The 19535-nt window shown below is 39.0% G+C and overlaps 1 protein-coding gene across 1 annotated transcript in view; it reads right to left on the minus strand.

Annotated features, from left to right (window-relative positions):
- Positions 1 to 19535, minus strand: part of TNKS (tankyrase) — a 142547-nt gene that overhangs the window by 23796 nt on the left and 99216 nt on the right. The window contains exons 7-14 of the mRNA XM_069855690.1: positions 17059 to 17125; positions 16421 to 16607; positions 14279 to 14400; positions 11645 to 11736; positions 11475 to 11553; positions 5060 to 5231; positions 1330 to 1409; positions 414 to 559 (exon numbers count right to left, since the gene is read on the minus strand). Coding sequence (XP_069711791.1) covers positions 414 to 559; positions 1330 to 1409; positions 5060 to 5231; positions 11475 to 11553; positions 11645 to 11736; positions 14279 to 14400; positions 16421 to 16607; positions 17059 to 17125 — 945 coding nt within the window. The remainder of the gene's footprint in view (positions 1 to 413; positions 560 to 1329; positions 1410 to 5059; positions 5232 to 11474; positions 11554 to 11644; positions 11737 to 14278; positions 14401 to 16420; positions 16608 to 17058; positions 17126 to 19535) is intronic.

The raw sequence follows: 19535 nt of genomic DNA on the forward strand, positions 1-19535 counted from the left end.
ATATTGGAGTGAGAGATCAAACACAATCATGCTATTCTACATGACTGCTTTGCAAATAATGTAAAAACGTGCAACTGGTTCATATCATTTAGCTGAACATTAACTGAATATCATCTGATACAACTTCAAGGCTGCTGTTAAGCAAAACAAAGTCTCCAAAATGGGCAAGACAGGGAAGAAAAGGGTTATGCATTACAGCACCAGATATGTATTTGACAATGGCTTTGCCAGAAAGTTAGGGTCTATAAATCTCTCAACTATGATATTAGGAACAAAGCAGGACAAGGAAGGACAGAGAAAAATTTTCAAGTGAGAAATATGATGGTTACTGAAATCCAAAGCAAAGCAAATAGTGGGGGTAGAAATCTCAGACTGATAGAAAACAGCAGAGTATATCACCGAATGAAATGTACCCTTTGTCTTTGGCATGCACATCTGCACCATGGTGCAACAGATACTCCACCACTGATACACGGTTATATCCAGCAGCAAAGTGCAGTGGTGTTGAATGACGGCCTTCCAAATCTCTACAATTCACATTCTGAGGGCTGCAAAGTTGCTGGAAAGATAAAAGAAGAAATAAAAATCTAGTACAGAACTTAAAACAAACAAATATACACCTCTACAAACCAAACAAAACCCAGCCAAACAAACAAACGAAAAGCACTAACGAAAACCCCCAAACTAACACCCCCAAAGATCCATTTGGTCCATTTATTATTATATACAAATTTTTAGAAGTTAGGTTTCAGAAAATTTCTTTCCACTTACGCAAAGCTAAAAAATTAGCTGCTCTAAATTTATGGCTGAAAGCACTTCTATGACAAACAAGACTTAAATGATGGAAGCAGTACAAAGATGTTCCTAATGTATTAGAAAGGGTGAGCCTCTAAGTCATCAAGCACCAGGTTCAGGGTCATGTGGCTTTCTCCAGATATGTTGCCATTTCCAGCTTACACTGTCTTCTGAAATCTAGAATTATTGAGTTTGGTAGTGAAAGGAGCTGCTGATGCACAAAACTGCTGCTGTTTAAATATCAGTATGCATCATGTTGAAGTTCAAGATAAGAATGCATGCAGAACAGTCTATCTGCAGGCTATTTTGCGTTCAGACCAAGTATGAAAGACAAGATCAAATCTTTCTGTGACGCTGGGATTCCCTTCATTTTCAGATTAAGGATGGCTTGAAAAAAATGAAGAGGTTTGCCTACCCTTGTTTTATGATTTAGCATCCACTGGGCTATACTTCCACAATACTTGTAGCAGAGGCTTCCGCAAACTTTGCACAGCAATACAAAGTGGGCAGTTAACAGGAATTGCTCAAACCTACCTTCACAGTTTCTAAGTCTCCAGCTTTGGATGCTTCTAACAACCGATAATCCACATCAGATGTGCGCGCAGGTGTACTTTCTACATAGGGAAAAAAGACACACTAGGATTACTTACGATCATTAAGTTATATTAACTTACTCTCAGCATATTTTATAAACAGTCTGTTGTCATTTGTAAAAATGCAGCTGGAGTTAGGATGTTCCAGTTCATATTGCCCAAACAGCCGAGCTTTAATTTCAGTGTAAACCAGTTAGATTTAAACTCTAGAGCTTTATTCTGCCAAACGGAGTTTCAATGCTTTGCTAATCCTATGTATGGGAAAAACGGCCATTTCTGCACGTAAGAAATCTACATGCTTCCTGGGACGGATTCAAAGTTTTACTAAAATTCAAAAGCACCTTTCTCAACAACGTCAGCAAACTGCATGAGGTGCCAGTGCACAGTCAGGGTTAAATGTGCTCAATTCAGCATCTGAATTACAGCCTTTGCACTCTGCAGTCATGATATGTCTCATACGATGAAGCAGTGACAACAGGATGGGATTTCTATGATGGCTCTAGTCACATGGTGACTGCCTGGTGACACTCCACTTGTGTACTGCACCTCATAGCAACAATGAGATCTGTTGGTTGTTATAAACCAGGGGTAGTAAAAATTGTATCGGAAAAATGACATAGTGATTAAAAGGGGACCTTTCGAGAGATATCCTTTTTCCTCTTTAAATGACTGGAAGACAATGACAGGTTTTGGCCTCAAAACTCTTTTACACCACTTCTCATTAGAAATATGGCTGTGAGAAAGCAAGCATGCACTAAGGGAAGAGTAAGAAGTAGCTGGAAAGGAGCCATGGATTAGATGTCCCTAGAGCTCGAGCATTGCTCAAAAAGGAGCTGAAAAAGCAATCTTGATAACTTCATTTTGAATAGACATTGCTTTCTTTAGTAAAAGCTGCTCCTTTCAAGCTCAAGTATTTATGGAGTAGATGTTTCAGCAGCATGTTGCCTGATAAGTGGGCAGAAACATCTGCCTAGTGCAAAACAAACAGGGCAAGATGAACCTGGGTTTGCAATGCTCTGCAAAAACGCTTTAAGAAAGTCAGAGTCCTGGAATAGGCTAAACTCATTCTAGATGGGCATGCGACTTGATCAAAAGTCTTTACAAGACTTATTTAAATGTAGAGGATGGGGGTACCATTTACTGTGAGGAAAGAGCAGAGACACCGTGAGTCTTGCAGACTAACAGTCTCTGCAGAGCTCAGTCAATTGCTGACTTTGCATTGTAATCTGTGATATCACAGGAGTGGAAAACAGGTTGAAAGGGCTATTTGTTGCTGGCTATTTGCTATTTCCTTTCCTCTAGTCTACCTCAATCCCCTGGAGCAGTTCCACTAGCAAGCAGTTGGACTTGATGATTGTAAAGGACTTTTCCAACCTATAATTCTATAATTCTAAATGACTCAAACACATGCTGCAAGAGAATGCTGAGAGCAGGTGTTTGACACAAATATTAGTGACTGGGGGCAGAACATAGCATGCATCAAACTCCTGTTGCTAGAGCGGGTTAAGATTTCGGCTCACACCTCTGTCTTAAGTCATATGCCTTCCCTTGCTCTCCTCAACAGCACCACCACCTCAGCGTGCTAAAGCAGAGAGACACGAGGTCAGGCGAAGTCCTATACTGGCTCCAAAGCTCGGCTCCTTAGCAATTCTTTCTCTCTTCTCTAGACTCCTGTCCTTGTCTTCACCAGACAGTCAAGACCCTCACTTTGGTGATGGTAAAAAAGGAAATCAACTAGAAATGCAATCTAATTACTATAGGAATGAGAAATTTCAGTTCCACTAGATCAGAACTTGAGTACCAAAAGGCTGCACTAAACAAAGAAACAAACCAAAGCCTATTCTTCAAGGAAAGCAAAACTAGCAGCCTTTTCTAATAAGCATTTGAAAAAATTATCAACCTCACTTTACAAGCTTTCTTCTATTACATGGCCATATTTGTACCACTTGCAACCAAAAATCACAAGCAGCTAAAGTTGCTGGCCACTCTTGCCATCAGAAAGCTGTTTTCATGACTGTTACCTCACAGCTGGAAAGCAGTTCAGCAATCAAGTGTGAGGAAGAAAAAATCCAATTGTATATGAAAAACACTTTCAGCTGTGAACTCAAGAGTCAGGTAACAATCTCTACCAAAACAAGTTCAACATTCAAAAATATATTTAACCCAATATTTGAAAAACATATAGTAATATTTGGTAAATAATTTCAGCATTCATTTACTAGCTTTGAAATAAAGTGAATATGAAGTCAAGAATCCTACACGTGTTTTTCAACTTTTGAAATTTTCAGTCTTGAAAGGATTTCCTTTTCCTAATATCCAACCTAAACCTCCCCTGACACATCTTTCTGCCATTCCCGTGGGTATCTTTGGAGTTTTTTTCCACTAATGCTGAGAGCAAACAGGGAAGGAACTGTCCTCCCACAAAATCATACATGGATGTGACTCACACCATATCTTCAGGGATATAACAGGAAGGCTGCTTCTGCTCCAATGAAGAGCTGAATACTACGGTATCTGTAATTAGTTTTCCTAGAAAAGGTTAATCAGGGAAAATGAAATTTAATTTAAAAATTTATTTTAATCAAGTGTTTTCAGAGTACTTCTAATTTTGCTATTTTTAAAAAAAATTACACTTCTATTGTCTTTAACAGCAGAGAATGTTTACTTTCTTTGGATTCATAGACGTTATTCTCTCAATATCCAGACGTATATTCACAGCCATATTTTAAACAGGTAATGCTACCTGTGTAACCAGTTATATGTAAGCAGCTACACCTCAGAAGTGGGTTCACTTCAAAACAGCTCTTCCTTGCACTGCCGTAAAATGCCTCTTTTTTTTTTCCACCTTTTCCTTTTTTTTGTCCTGTTTTAAGGCAACATTGTTGAAAACAGTGAAGGAAATGGAATTTCTAGCTACCATGGGTCTTCTCATCTATCGGGGTATCTGCCTTGCTTTTCTACATCACATCCCACTGTAAAGTACTTGCTCTGTAGTAGCCACCAATACAATTATTCTTCTCCCTGACTGCAAAAATTCAAATGCAACATAGGTAAGAGGATGGAAACCCTCAAGTACTTAAATGAAAAACAGTAGCATCCTCTTTTAAACACCTACTCACCTTTTTAATGCAAGCTATAAACAAATCGTTATCTAAACAGAATCCAGAGCACTTTCACAATAAAAATCTTTCTCTGCTGGACAAGAGATTTGAAATTCAAACAGTTTAGCAGCTATCATTATTTTTCTGCCAATAATACTCTGTTTGTGTCTATGGAATACCTAACAGGGTGGCTGGTGAGAGGAAAAAGGTTTCTCACAGGTACAGCAATGTCCCGATTGCCTTGGGCTTATTACCAAAAAAACCCCAAACTCCCCACATCTGCCTTCCTACAGTCTCCATGTACAGCAGCACGCTCCACATACACAAGATATTTATTTTACTGCAGATTTGTACAAAATCACTCACTTGAGTAGGGCTTTTTTGTTTCATTGTGTTCTTTTTTTCTGAAAAGTATCGTGCATAACATACTGTAGATGTGTGCACACAATGGCAGAAGGGAGGGATGAGAAAACTACTGCAGGTCTGTTGCATTGAAAAAGAAATAAGATCCACAGGAATCTTAAAGGAAGAAGTTGAAGTTCAAACACACGGGCTTTTATTTTTACCCACCACTTAGAATCTGTTGCACTGCTTCATTTCCCATTTGTGCCGCTGTGAAGCCTTGTAAAGAGATGATGGAGGGATCAGAGCCATAATTCAGCAAGAGCCGGCAGGTTTGCAAGTGACCTGCTAGGGCAGCCCTGTGCAATGCTGTCTGACCAAGGGTGTCCAGTGCATTCATCTGAAAAATCAGCAGCAATATAAAATAAAACATCGCTACAATTAAAAACTTGAAGCTGTCCCTGCCCTTAATACGAGCAATAATGAGATTTTTCCAGCATACAAATTCATCAAGCCCTCTGCTTTACAACTAAACAAAACAAAATCATAAAATAGGTATACAATCCAATGTAAATATAATTTAATGCAGATGCCTTCCTGTCTTTTAATGACACAGGTTATTTGTTTGCCTAGCTAACAGACAGTACAAGCTCTCCAAAACCATAATTTAAACTGTGATCGAGCTTTTGACAAATTAAATGAAGAAAAGCAAAACTCTCAGAGAAGAGGAGAAAGAGGTAAATAATTAACCAAACAAGTCAAAGAACTTCCAGCTTTAAGAAAATTACCATCTGTCATTTTCAAGCGGGCAATTAATTCAACATTACTCACTACCAAGAACTAAAGCAAAACAAAGATGTCAGATTACAAATTCTATTAAGGAGCAAGGTAACAAAAAAGAGGTTGGATACAAACACTCCATTTCCTCCTCACTTTTCATACTTTTATAGAAATGTTATGTATAACTGGATATAATTCTATTCAATACAAGACTGTATAAACAGGCAAAATTGAGTATCGCTTCCAGAGAGTATGATATAATGGAAACCTATCTGTCTCTCAAGATCTAACAGAGTATCTAAATAACTGGAAGCATCTCCACAGGTTCGCTATCAGAGAGAGGAAGAGAATAACAGAGAGCCTTTAAAAAGCAGGAAAAAACAGTCATGAAAACAACCTTTCGAGAACATACTTTGTACCTAGCAGCAACTCATGGCAAATTTAAATGCAAATGTCCAATAGCTTTTTTACCACTTTATGAAATATAGAACTACTCTATATTCTCTGCAAGCAACTCAGAACCTGTTATCTGTTTCCAAGCCTATTGACTGTAGGCTGTGAACCGCATGCATAACAGGCTCCGTTACTGTAAAAAACCACCTTTTTACCTTCTTAAAATCTTTGTGCTGGCAGTGAGCAAAGGTTTTGTTTGTTATTTCTCACCTAATACGCAGCCTGCAAATCCTACTGCCTTGCCATGAAAACTAGTGAAAAAACATTTTGGGTTAGATGCATGTTTTATAACTAAAACAAATTTATTAGGGAGAAAATATCTACTACCAGATCAGAGTAAAAAAAAAAATAGAATACCTGCAGCACCGCAATATCAAGCCACAAGAAAGAACAAAGAACTACCACATAAAAGTGGAGTGTGATTCAATATTGTCTGAAATTCTTTTACATTCCTGAACAATACTACAGACAGATAAAGCAAGAATTTCTCAGATCACAAACCTCTCTTGCAGGAAGATGTACAGGAGAACAGTTCTGCTTTCTTCTAACCATGCTCAGCTCATGCCACTCTAATAGGATTTCCCTAAAAGTTTTGTTTTAAATAAAAACTTCCTGCAATCATGAATATTAAGTAGATGCTGAATGTTCCAAATCCATCATTTTGTTCAGATGATGATCCTCATCTGTTTCAGGACACCACGTACCTTTCACCACTGACACAGGCACAGAGAAAAGCAGAAGTCTGGGGCTATACAGGTTTAGTGATGGGAAAGACAGAATGAAATGAGACTTGTTGATTTTGGAAGTAGCTGATAACACTTCATTTGCCCAAGAAAGAGAATCATAACTAGTTCCACAACACTGAATTCCTGTGTTAAACATGTCTGTACTGAAAAAATTGTTGAAGAATAGCAGCAAGACACTCATACTGCATAATTCAATACTGACTGTGTACCTGGAAAAAAAGTTAATATTCATTTGAAAAGAACACTGGCAGAGTCATCAGATCCATCATCTCGCATGTCTTATGTGGGTCTCCTTTCACCACCGAATAATTATTTTTGCCAACAATTGCAGCAGAAGAACACCAGTCGCTTGAACAAACGCCTGCCTACTTCTGGGGCAGAGGGCTGCAGCTGAACAGAGGGCTGCATGCACCAAATGAAGCTTTTCATCCCTCAGGAACAGAATTAAGCCTTGCAAGGCAATTTCATGGGGAAAATACTTTGAGGCAGATTTGCTCTCACCAGTTGCACAGTACTTGTCTAAAAACAACCCAAGAATGTAATGCACTAAGGCTGAAAGCAGCAGGATTTATTTCCAAATGAAAATCAATTTGAGATTACAAATTGAAATGAAAACTCAGATTAAATGCTCATAAAAATCAAACTTTGTGACACATCTGCCTGACTTAACAACTGCTCAATACTAATCTAAAAACATATGCCCTTTTAAATTTATTGCTAAAGTTTAAACCGTATTTGACAAAATGTAAAATATCCAAGATGTGCTGCCTTATTTGTGTGCTAAGAAAGCAGATTGTTCCAGATACACTTATAAAAAAGAGACAAATATTCATCTGGACCCCCTTATAAGCAGTCTGAAACCAGAATGCTGCAGCTCTGAATTACTTTCCTGATGGGTTTTCTTAAAGCAGTTAAAAATGACAGATTTGACAGCTTTTATTCCACAGCATGCTGGCTCTGGTTTCTTCACCTTTTAGCCTGAAAGCAGTCACTCCACTGCTGAAACCATGAGATAAAAGCAGAGAGTAGTTATCAAATGAAAGGTGTTTTTAAGTAAAGCTTTTCATGGAAAGATATCCTATGCAGTATTTCCCAATGCAGAATTCCTTCTGTTCTTTCCTTTTATCCCTTTCCTTTCCTTTTCCCCGTCCTGATTAGATGCAGTAGAGAAATCAAAACAGTCACAGTCAACAGACACAGAAGAGATTTTTCCCTCCCTGCATTGCTGCTGTCTCAGAGCAGGGTACGCAGCTACAGCAATATTCCCTTGGCTGCCAGGCATTTGCAGCAGCTCAACAGCCGTGATCTGTTCAGGAAACTTTTTTTTTGCAAGACCTCATAGGCATATCAGCTTTCTGTTGGTATCAAACGCCCTAAATACCCTCCTATTCCTTCACACTAAACAAAATGCAACAGCTTCCAAGCACTGCAGTTTCCTCCGAGATCTTTCTCATACATGCACATTCTAAAAATCACAGCTCCAGCATCCCGGTAACCTTTCCTACAATGCAAGTGCTCTAACTGCTTTCCCACTGCATTTATTCCAATGACAACTTGTAATATGTCTTGTGTCTTTCTGCATCACTAACAACAAACAGGACAGGGATGAAGAGCTGCTGGTGGCCACTTCAAGCTTTGTCAGAAGAAAAAGAATGAAAAACCCCAAATTTTCTTTGAAGGTCCAGTTACTACTTCTAATTATCACTCTCTCTATAATCAGTAGTGGTTTCCAGAAGGTAGATTCAAGCTGACCTACTCAGTACCTTTTCTTTCAATAGAAGAAATAGTTGCAAAGTAAATACAGGAGGTCTCATCCATCCATGTTTCAGCAAGCATTTGATATGGGATCACATGGCAAACTTTTATTTAATTTATATGGAAAAACAGAGATTGGTTGAAGAACAGAACATATTGAGGGTGGGGCTGCTCAGTGATTAGTTGTGAGATAATTTGGTTTTAATACTTCCATAATTATCTTGGCATGGGAGAATTGTGCTGAAGGGCATAAATACGGAAAATTAGCAAGAAAAAAAACCTGAGATTCTCTGTGTACTATGAGACTACAGGAAGGGTCTGAGTACTCCTGTGTCATGTCCTAGTATGCATTAGACCAGCATTTACATTAGACTTAGGGAAGTGCCATCATGTAAGGCAGTGGGGAAATGAATTCCATCCTCATTGCCTGAGTTCCAAGATTTCCTCTGGTGCTAGGAAAGAGGAGGACATTAGGAAATGGCAATATTCCCTTATGAGGGAAGACTGTCTCATGCCTTTACCCTAACAAAACAAAGGGTAAGAAGAATCAGTTTGTTCACAGCAAATGCCTCAGCAAAGGAAGCATTAAAATGGAAAAGAGGTATCTAAACTGCAGGAAAACGTTGCTTGAAGAACAAATGGATATTCACTGCGAGGCTGCTATTGTGGGCAATTCCATCAACTCGATTATGAGAACCTTCTCTTGCAAAAATACAATTAAACACGATCAAAGGGCTTAGTACATCTGGCTACATCTTATGAAGTGACTAAGATTCAAGGCACAAAAAGAGTGAACAGGAAAAAAGCTTCCAGAAACAAAACAATTGGAAAAAAACCAAACAACCTGTACCATGCTTCAGGGCTTAAAGCTGCAATATCTCAACAATCAGAAACAAAGAACTATTACATCAAGAGCGTCTGATAATCTGATTGCCTACAGTCAAAGCATGAGCAAGAGGTCTAATAATAATATACAAGCAAGACAAACATTTTATAGTGATTAAATATGCCTAGTTAACTAAGTAATACTCTAGCGCGTTTCCCATCTAGGAACTTCAAAGTGCTCCATAAGCCTTAATGACCTACCTCTCATGAAAAAACATGATTGCATTATGCATCATTTTACAGCTAAGGAACTTCGGACGCTGATAAAGAGGGACTGGATTCATTGCAGTAAGGAAATATATGCTTAATTTTAACTATGAGTGATTTCCTGCCATGCACTTAAGGGCTTTGCTAGATCATAAACACAAATGGCTATCCTCAGGATAACATGGCAAGCACATACCAGGATGTGAATGAAGAATGAGTTTTAATGACCACCGTGTACTTCTATTTGCATAATGGTCATGGAAGGAGAAATGGAACATACCACTCAGCATGGTTCTGTAGATAACTGTGGGCCACTCAGCACCATCACTCAGTCCACAAGTGACTCATGGATGGTGATTTAGGAATCTGTTCTTCAGGGGGGTACAAGCTATTGTCCGAATGTGCTGCTGACACAAACAATAAAATTGGGCCATTTTCAGTAAGGATGATGTCTTTGAGCTTACTCCTAACCTGGCTAAGCGGAGTTAGGTTTTCAAGGGATCAGTAATTTAAATACCTACAGTACAGTAGCAGGCTCTCCAGAAACACTCAGTACACATAAACTCCTTGTACTTAAAGCAGGTAGCACTTGGGTATCAGTACACTTGAAACTCCAGCACATCCAGTTCAGTGCCTACCCAAATACCATCAGTATTGAATTCCTGTGCAGAATCACATCCATAATGTCATGAGTTATCTATTTCTATAGCAAAACGGGTTTTTTTCACTTTCAGTGCACAGGTATGCTACTAGGTGAATCTGGAAAAATAATAAGGAATGGCTTTAATGACTATTACTGAGACCTCTGGTACTGCTTTCCACCCTGGGAAAATCTTGGTACAACACCACTGCATCAGCATTCTCAAGTGCAATAAACTCTATCATGGCATTGTTGTTAAGCTATTTTATGATGCCATTAAAGTACTATGGAAGTGAATCAAGACACTGATATTTAGCAACAAGCCTCACATAGGCTTAGAAAATACAATTCATTCTTTCAAAATAAAAAGTCTTAGTATTATCTATGCATACAATTATACAGCTCACACCTCCTAGCATGTCAAGAGTGATACACTAAATTATTACAGGCATATTTCTTCATCTCTCACTACCTGAATGAAGATGAAGACAGAGAGTAATATGAGCCCCCTTAAAAGCAAAAATAAGGAGATCACTTAAATTTTAACAATTGCAAAGAATGTGCCCACCAAGAAAAGTTTCTGAGAAAATCAAGAAGCTAAGTATATCATTACCATGAATGTAAAGTTTGCTGCTAAAAATCAGAGAAAGATCATTGTGAAATATTGCTGAAAAATGCTTAAAACACATCCCAAATACAGGCAGTTATACTCTCCTGTGCCTTTAACTAAAAACTTGCTGCACCATGTGTTTCTAAGCAAGCCTCATCATTGGCTCACAAATTACTTTGGTCAGCACCTATCAATGGCTACAGGGCACGGCAAAACAATCTGACCAAAAGAATAAGCAGCAAGCAAAGGCTAAGGGATGTTCAGCATTAGTCTAATAAACTCTGTGTCAACAAACTCAGATGTTGGACATTTTCAAGCCAAGTTAAAGCAACGAGAGGCACCTAAATGACCACTTTTATTAGAAATAAGTAGCAAGATTCATTGAAAATGTGTAAGCCCTGAACATCCTGTCCTGATTTAAGTTCAACACACTTCAAGATTAACATACGAAGCACAAGGTATACAGAAGAAAAAGCAACAAAAAGTTATAAAAACTAAAGCTATTTAGCCAATATAACCTTTCTTCCTGCTTTTTGCCTTAAACAGAATATATGTAAGTATATTTACCTTTGCTCCGTGTTTATGCAGAACTTCCATGACATCATTATGAGCTTTTTCAGCTGCAACATGCAAAGGTGTCATGAAACTAGGGAAGAAAAAAAACAGAGGAAGATGCTATTTTCACATTTCTAGTATGAGAGAGTCCTTCATAAAGTTCAAAAATTTCTGAAACCTACTCTTTGTTTTTCTCATTAACATTTGCTCCTTTCCTGAGCAAGAGCTCAGTAACTTGCTTCCGCTTGGGATGCACAGCGGCCACAGCACAGTGCTGCAAAACAGGAAATATAAATTATATTTCAATGACACAGATGACAAAGAATTTTAAGATCCATGACTTCATCTCTTAATTATTCTGCTGAACATCGGACTACAAAACTTGCAAGCAGAATACATCACGTTTCTGCTGAAGCACATAACATATTGAACAAAACACAAGCTAGTGATCAGTGCTAAATTGTTCTACTCATGGAAACAATTTTCATTTTAAAGCTAATTGTAAATTACAAAAAAGCGGAATGTTCCCAACTACGTTAACTAAGTACCAGGACAGAAACAGCACATAATGGACAAAGGAGGTAAAGACAAACGGCTTGTGTCAGCCAGACCTTCTACACAGGGACCCCAAAGGGGTTCATTAAGATTCTGCTGCTGTTGTCACATTATTATGACTTTTGAATATTGCTTTATTTCTTCTGCTGTTTCAATGTATACTGCGTTTGTTAACCCAGTGGCGTCTGCTATGCACCCAATTATAAATTATGTAATAAACTCGTGGGCAATAAAGTTCTCTTAGACCATTGTCTCTTCCACGCTATGAGAAGGATACATCTTTCACACAGGGCTTTTCAATGCTCAAGCCTGCCCTTGTGGGAACACCATAAAGCGCCCTTTGCTAGGTGTAACTATTCTCCTGAACCTGGCTGGGGTCTGCCCGTTGCTTTGTCTGTGCATTTGGCACCCAGAAGCGAGCATTCTGTTCCCTTCTTTTTTCCTTGATCCTCTGCAGACACTAGACTCCATCTGCCTGACATCTTCTCAATAGTGGCCCTACCAATGCATTGCTGAGACCTCAAATTACAAGCACAATTCCAGAAAAGCTGAACACCAGACTTTAAAATCAGTCCAGAAATGCTTGTCTCAAGTTTGGATGTCTCAAGCTGGCAAATTGTAAGAAGTAGGAGATATTTTTGAATATCTGTGTTTATAGTAGTTTACCTATGCTTTTAACCGCCAACCTCTAAAAACCAGATAGTCTCCTGGAACAGAAACTTTCCAAAAGCAAAGCAATAGCCTTTACAATGAGACAGACCCCAACCAGAACGCCACTAAGTAGCAATAGCACTGATAACAATGCTTTGCCCAGTCTCAGCCTTCACTATGAAGTAACTGCCACTCAAGCTGCTGTTTGTCAGTAGAGCATGTTCAAGTTTTACAAAGCCAAGCTTTGCAAACAAATATTAAGATCAATTTTTGCTCTAAAGAGCAGCAGTATTTTTAAGGCGTTGGAGATAACCTATCTGTATTTCCTGCCAATATGATAAACCAGCACTAAAAGCAACACAAATGCTGAAATATTGCCAAACTTCAGAGCAACTCTGAAGCATAAACCAGGTGCTTGCTTTGGCCTTTGTGAGGCAAAAGGGCATAGGCCCTTGTGCCCCATGGTAAACAATACCTTGCTTAGGACAGGAATAGCTCAGTTAGATTATATATAACCTCATCTAATCCAAGAAGCCATGTCCTATCACTTGGATGGGAGACCACTTGGAAATTTCAAGTATGGGTGGCAAAGACTGAGAAATCACAGTCAAACACACACTGAACAATTAACTAAAGAGAGCATTAGAGCTAAAATACCCCATTTTGCCTAGCTGTCTCTGCAGAATGAGCAAGTGGAGAAGAACAAAGAACACCACAGGACTACAAAGCGATCATTACACAGCTAGAGAGATGCCACATAGCAGCAACAGATACACTCAGGCAGAAAAGGAAAACATAATCTCAAATTTCCTACTTTCTTCATGTTCAGCCTCTAAATATCTCTCCTCTGTCTTCCTTCTAATTCTAAGCTAGGATGCCGAGTCCTCCATAGGGAGAACAAAGCATATGTATGCCTAGTACTCAATACAATGTTGTGATCACAATTACAATGATTGTAGCAGTAAATACGCAGTTGTATGCCTACAGCTGAGATGTACCGCTGTGAAGAAAATGTTCCATTGGAATACAGTATCATAACCATAATGGTTTTAATACCGTCACTCCCTCTCAACTTCTACGTCTTCACTGCATCTAGGATACTGACTGAGTTCTTTGCCTCCACTGCTTCTTCAAACAATGATATCAGAGCAGGTTACTGCCAGGGAAGTGTCAAAGACCTATGTTTTCATAGATAATGAGGTATTATCTGTACTATCCCAGTCCTTTAAGACCCTGTGATACACACCTAGCAACTATTTGTACCACAGTTTTATGTACACTATGAAGAAAATTTGTAAGCCAATTTTGCCCATATAAAACATTAATGAACCACTGGACCACTGGAATAGAATTTAACTCCAGAAAAAAACACAACTGATCAACAACAACTGAAAAAAAAAAAGGTTGATGGAGAAAAAAGCTTCTGTAATGTAACAGGAAGGAGAAAAAAGTGACAGAAATGATATAGTATCATTTCTATAGTGCTGATATATGAATATATAAAGTATTTCATAGCAAATGCTCACTCTCATATGATGAATACATTTTCATAGTGTAGAAATAAAACTCAACTAACACTACAAATAAATGGATTGGCCATATGCTCTCACCAGTGCAGTCTCATGTGACTGTGGCTGCTTAAAATTAATGATCTCCAAAGCAAGTGTCTTTTTCACTTTGGCTAGGTCTGCCTCTCTGGCTGCTTGCAGTAAAGAGTGTCCTTTGAATTCATCTGTTAGACAAAAAAAGATGCATTTAATATTACTCAACACATCACATTTATAGGTGTCATTGGAGAAAGGCAGCTATACTGAATTAAGATGAAATCGAGTATTGCTGTACATCTTCACATAGCACAAAGAATGTGAAACATGGTTTACTGAAACCAAAGGGACATTCTAAAGGAGAGGGAAAGCAACACCTTGATTAAAATTCTTACAGCTTTCCTCTCACTTATCCCAGTTAAACACTCGTGACCTCTACATTACCTATGTATGTATTCAAGTGAGCACAATGTTATTACATGCACTTCAAAAAAAGTTTTTCAAAAAGCTTATGGTATTTACAACTACAAACAATTCAAGGTAAAGCCTGAACAAATAAATACATATATAATTTTTATATATACGTATGTGTGTGTAAATATATAATGTAAATACAAAATATTAAAATTATTGTTCTTAAGAAAGCTAACTGGCTAAGCATTTAAAGCCAGTCTGCTACCAAGATGAAACAGGTTTTGATAGCAGCTACGTCTCTGCAAGTATGGAGTGCTAATTTCATTATTTTCAGTGTCACATCATGTCCAGTTCAGCAACTAGTTCATTTTAGTTTTAAATAATTTTGAATTTGAAAATTATTAAAAGTTTTTTTCCTCCCCTCTTAAAATGTATAAATGAAAGGCATGTCAGCAAGAATGATGTCTGAGCCTGGGAACCAGGAAAAAATAAAAGCTGAGCAATCTTAGCAAAAATATCAGTATTCTTCTTTCACAAGCAAGCTTGAAATTCTAAGTTTAAGAGAGGCTTTCTTTTCCCACCTTTGTTTCAACATCCAGCGCATTTGTAGATTTAGAAATAAAAATAAATATAATAATTTTTAAGTTCTCATTTCAAATACAATTAATATTTCTAGGTAAGCAAAGCATTACACAAAGCACAAACATAAATAGGTCTTGAAACAACAAATAAATGTAATAATATTCCTAAAGAATAATATTCCTAAAGAATGAAACCAAAGAACTCCAGAATCTACTAAATGCGTTATTTTGTGGCTGGAAATACAGATGTCCTATCACTATACTGTCAAATTTGGCATAACAGTCACATTCGTGTACACATTTCAGTGGATATTAATTGACACAAATCTTTCCCTACTCCCCTCCAAGAACTATAAATAGAGAAATAAAAAATATAAAGTTTTTTTCCTTGCTTGCCAACTTAATCAAATGGTAAGTTAAACTGCCTCAAAGCCAGAAGCGCCTCCCGAGTCAGCCCAGAGCAGAGAAATAGGTAAAATATATTAATGTCATCCCCTTTTCTCCTAGAGCATAGTTTTCTGATTCACATGATCTCACCACCTCCACATGCAAAGAATAGTGACAGATGACAACTTGACTGTGATTGTGAGGAGTGCAGGATCACATTGTTAGTGTGTCGGGGGGTGCTTCTGCTATGTTGGAAAGGTGACAGACAAAATCAAAAACTCATTTATAATTGAGTTCAGAATCTACTTCTCAAGGACTTTCCTTAACTTCATAATGTTTGTTTCCATACTTGTCTCATTTCATACTTGTCTCTTTTACAGTTTTTAAAATGAGAAAAAAAAAAATCTCAAGAGGGCAAACAAAGACAGGTAAATTCAAGTTAGTGCTGAAACATTGTTTTGTAAACAGCACAAGGATGGCAAAGAATACAAAAGCAGGTGCTGGATTTTCCACCTCGAAGTTTGCACACCAAAGCTACTTACCTTCTGGAAGTTACTCTTAAGTGTGATGCAGAGCCTTGATACAGAGGCGTCTATATCCCTTAACAGGACTTTAGGCATAAAAACACAACACACTGAGTCAGCCTTAAACATTTTAAACCTAATAAAACCAGAATATACCACAAATGGTATATTAGAGCTATCTGCGTACTTCAAAGCGAGAGTCACAGCTGCAGTAACTCTGCTGCTTTGCATCTACTTGTGAAGTATAAGGAAAGCACCCTTTTACACCCACTGACAATTGTTTCCAGTCCAAAAAAACTTACAGGTCAGTCTCTCCCTTAGCTCAGGCGTTGGAGCCATATCGACTGCACTCTTGCCGTGGCAGTTGACTAACGTGGGATCTGCACCATGACTCAGCAGGAGGGAGCAAACCTCTACGCGGTTCTTGGAAGCAGCTTCGTGCAAGGGGGTAAATTGCCAGAGATCCATAGCATTCACACAGGCACCATGCTAGCACAGGAAAGAAAGCCTTGTATTAGTAAGAAATTACCTTCAGCAACTAAAAGCTTACAGATTATTATTTATCAAAATATTTCCATTCTTTCATATTAGAATACATACACAAAAAATAATTTTAAAAATATCAGTGTATATCAAGATATAAAAAAAAAAGGTATTTAGATAAGAGCTAGTTTTCAAGTACAACAGATTTTTCCATGGAAAAATTCAAATAAATGGAACTTTGTTATCTGTCCAAAGAAATTAGATGGGGGTAAAAACCCACATACACTGTACACAAAGGCCTATAGTTGTAGGCTTCTGAAATGATGTACAGGATGTCTGAAATCTCTTACTACAGGAAAAAAAATAAATCTTCCCTTTTAACTCTGGTATAAACAGTTCATTATCTCAATCCCACACATCTAGAACCACAGTAATTATTTTCCATCCTTCCGCTTACCTTAAGCAGCAGCTCTGTCACTTCGTAGTGTCCATATGAACATGCATTATGAAGAGGCACAAGGCCACTGTATGGAATAAGGCAAATGACAAATTTATTCAAGCAGCATTTCTAAACAAGGAGGAACAATTTTCTCTCCACTGAGATGAACAGAAATCAAATTAAATCTCAAATATTGAAATACAGACATATCTAAAAATTAAGATTCACAAAGTAATGGAAAAACCTAGTCTTCCCAAACCACATGTTACTTACAAGTGGCATTAAAATGCTGGTTTGGGTTTTTTGTCCAAGCAGTCCACAGATGTTTAATTTACCACTAAGATTAGCATTAATTGGCTTTGAAATGATCCTACAGGCCTGTCAGTCTGACCTCAGTGCCAGGGAAAGTCATGGAGCAGGTGATCTTGAGTGCTATCATGAAGCACATGCAAGAGAACCAGGTGATCAGGCCCAGTCAACACAGGTTCACAAAAGGCAGGTCTTGCCAAACAAACCTGATCGCCTTCTATGACAAAGTGACTTGGCTGCTGGAAAAGGGAAAGGCTGTGGATGTGGTCTTCCGGGACTTCTGTAAAGCCTTTGACACAGTTTCTCACAGCATTCTGCTTCGAAAACTGTCAGCCTCTGGCCTGGACAGGCGCACACTCTCCTGGGAGGGAAACTGGTTGGATGGCCGGGCCCAGAGAGTGGTGGTAAATGGTGTGAAATCCAGCTGGAGGCCAGTGACAAGTGGGGTTCCCCAGGGCTCAGTGCTGGGTCCAGCCCTGTTCAATGTCATTATCAGTGACTTGGATGAAGGCATTGAGTGCACCCTTAGCAAGTCTGCAGACGACACTAAGCTGGGTGGAAGTGTCAATCTGCTGGAGGGCAGGGAGGCTCTGCAAAGGGATCTGAACAGGCTGGACCGCTGGGCAGAGTCCAATGGCATGAGGTTTAACAAGGCCAAATGCCGGGTCCTGCACTTGGGGCACAACAACCCTATGCAGTGCTACAGACTAGGAGAAATCTGTCTAGAAAGCTGCCTGGAGGAGAGGCACCTGGGGGTGTTGGTTGACAGCCGACTGAACATGAGCCAGCAGTGTGCCCAGGTGGCCAAGAAGGCCAATGGCATATTGGCTTGTATCAGAAATGGTGTGACCAGCAGGTCCAGGGAGGTTATTCTCCCTCTGTACTCGGCACTGGTGAGACCGCTCCTCGAATACTGTGTTCAGTTCTGGGCCCCTCACCACAAGAAGGATGTTGAGGCTCTGGAGCGAGTCCAGAGAAGAGCAACAAAGCTGGTGAAGGGGCTGGAGAACAGGCCTTATGAGGAACGGCTGAGAGAGCTGGGGTTGTTTAGCCTGGGGAAGAGGAGGCTGAGGGGAGACCTCATTGCTCTCTACAACTACCTGAAAGGAGGTTGTAGAGAGGAGGGAGCTGGCCTCTTCTTCCAAGTGACAGGGGACAAGACAAGAGGGAATGGCCTCAAGCTCCGCCAGGGGAGATTTAGGCTGGACATTAGGAATAAATTTTTCAAGGAAAGGGTCATTGGGCACTGGAACAGGCTGCCCAGGGAGGTAGTTGATTCACCTTCCCTGGAGGTGTTTAAGGCACAGGTGGATGAGGTGCTAAGGGTCATGGTTTAGTGTTTGATAGGAATGGTTGGACTCGACTATCCGGTGGGTCTCTTGCAACCTGGTTATTCTACGATTCTATGATTCCTGAAGCTATTAAGGGGAGGGGAAATCCCAATCCACATTCAATTTGCCCACGAGAAGTCAGTGTTCTGTTTCTGCCTCAATATGTATTTCTGTGTATTTAAAATGCTATGTGGAAGGCGAAACTCCCCAGATAATGTTAACATAACTCCTGGGTATATTATGAAGATATACAAATATCCAGACAAAGCAGACTGAAATTCCTGCTGCAGCCTGTGGAATGACCTGATTCTACTCCACTTTTTTTCAGTACAATCTATTTAACTGCGCAAAATACTTTAATGAGAGTCCTTGCAATTTTCGTAGAGCTATATTACTGCAAACCATACTTAAAAATGACACTAGCAAAGCAAATAGCAGGGATCCAGTCATAAACACAAGATATAATAAGAAGTCGTGCACCGAAAGGGAGATGCAAAGAGGGCAGTTATTACAGAGCACAAAATTAGTTTAATTCAAGCCAAGCAAGACAGGCTAGTTATGGCTCAACAAATCAGGATGCAGTGAAAACAATAATTAACCCTTCACCATTTAAGAAAAACACAGGGGATGTTTCCCAGAATTGCAAAATAAACTCAAAGAGCATTAGGGCAGCAAGTAGTAGACATCAGGGCAATCACTTTCAAGGTAGATGCTCTCAGAAGCTGCACTGCACCTGTCACAGGAGAGGGAAATTTATTTTGGGGAAATTTTTCAAACTGCTATATTCCATCATTACTTCTCTTACTTATAACTTACGGGTCTAAGTGTAAGATGAGAGAGCATCCAGTCCACAGA

This window comes from Phaenicophaeus curvirostris, chromosome 4 (genome assembly GCF_032191515.1).
Source record: "Phaenicophaeus curvirostris isolate KB17595 chromosome 4, BPBGC_Pcur_1.0, whole genome shotgun sequence".
Lineage (NCBI taxonomy): Eukaryota > Metazoa > Chordata > Aves > Cuculiformes > Cuculidae > Phaenicophaeus > Phaenicophaeus curvirostris.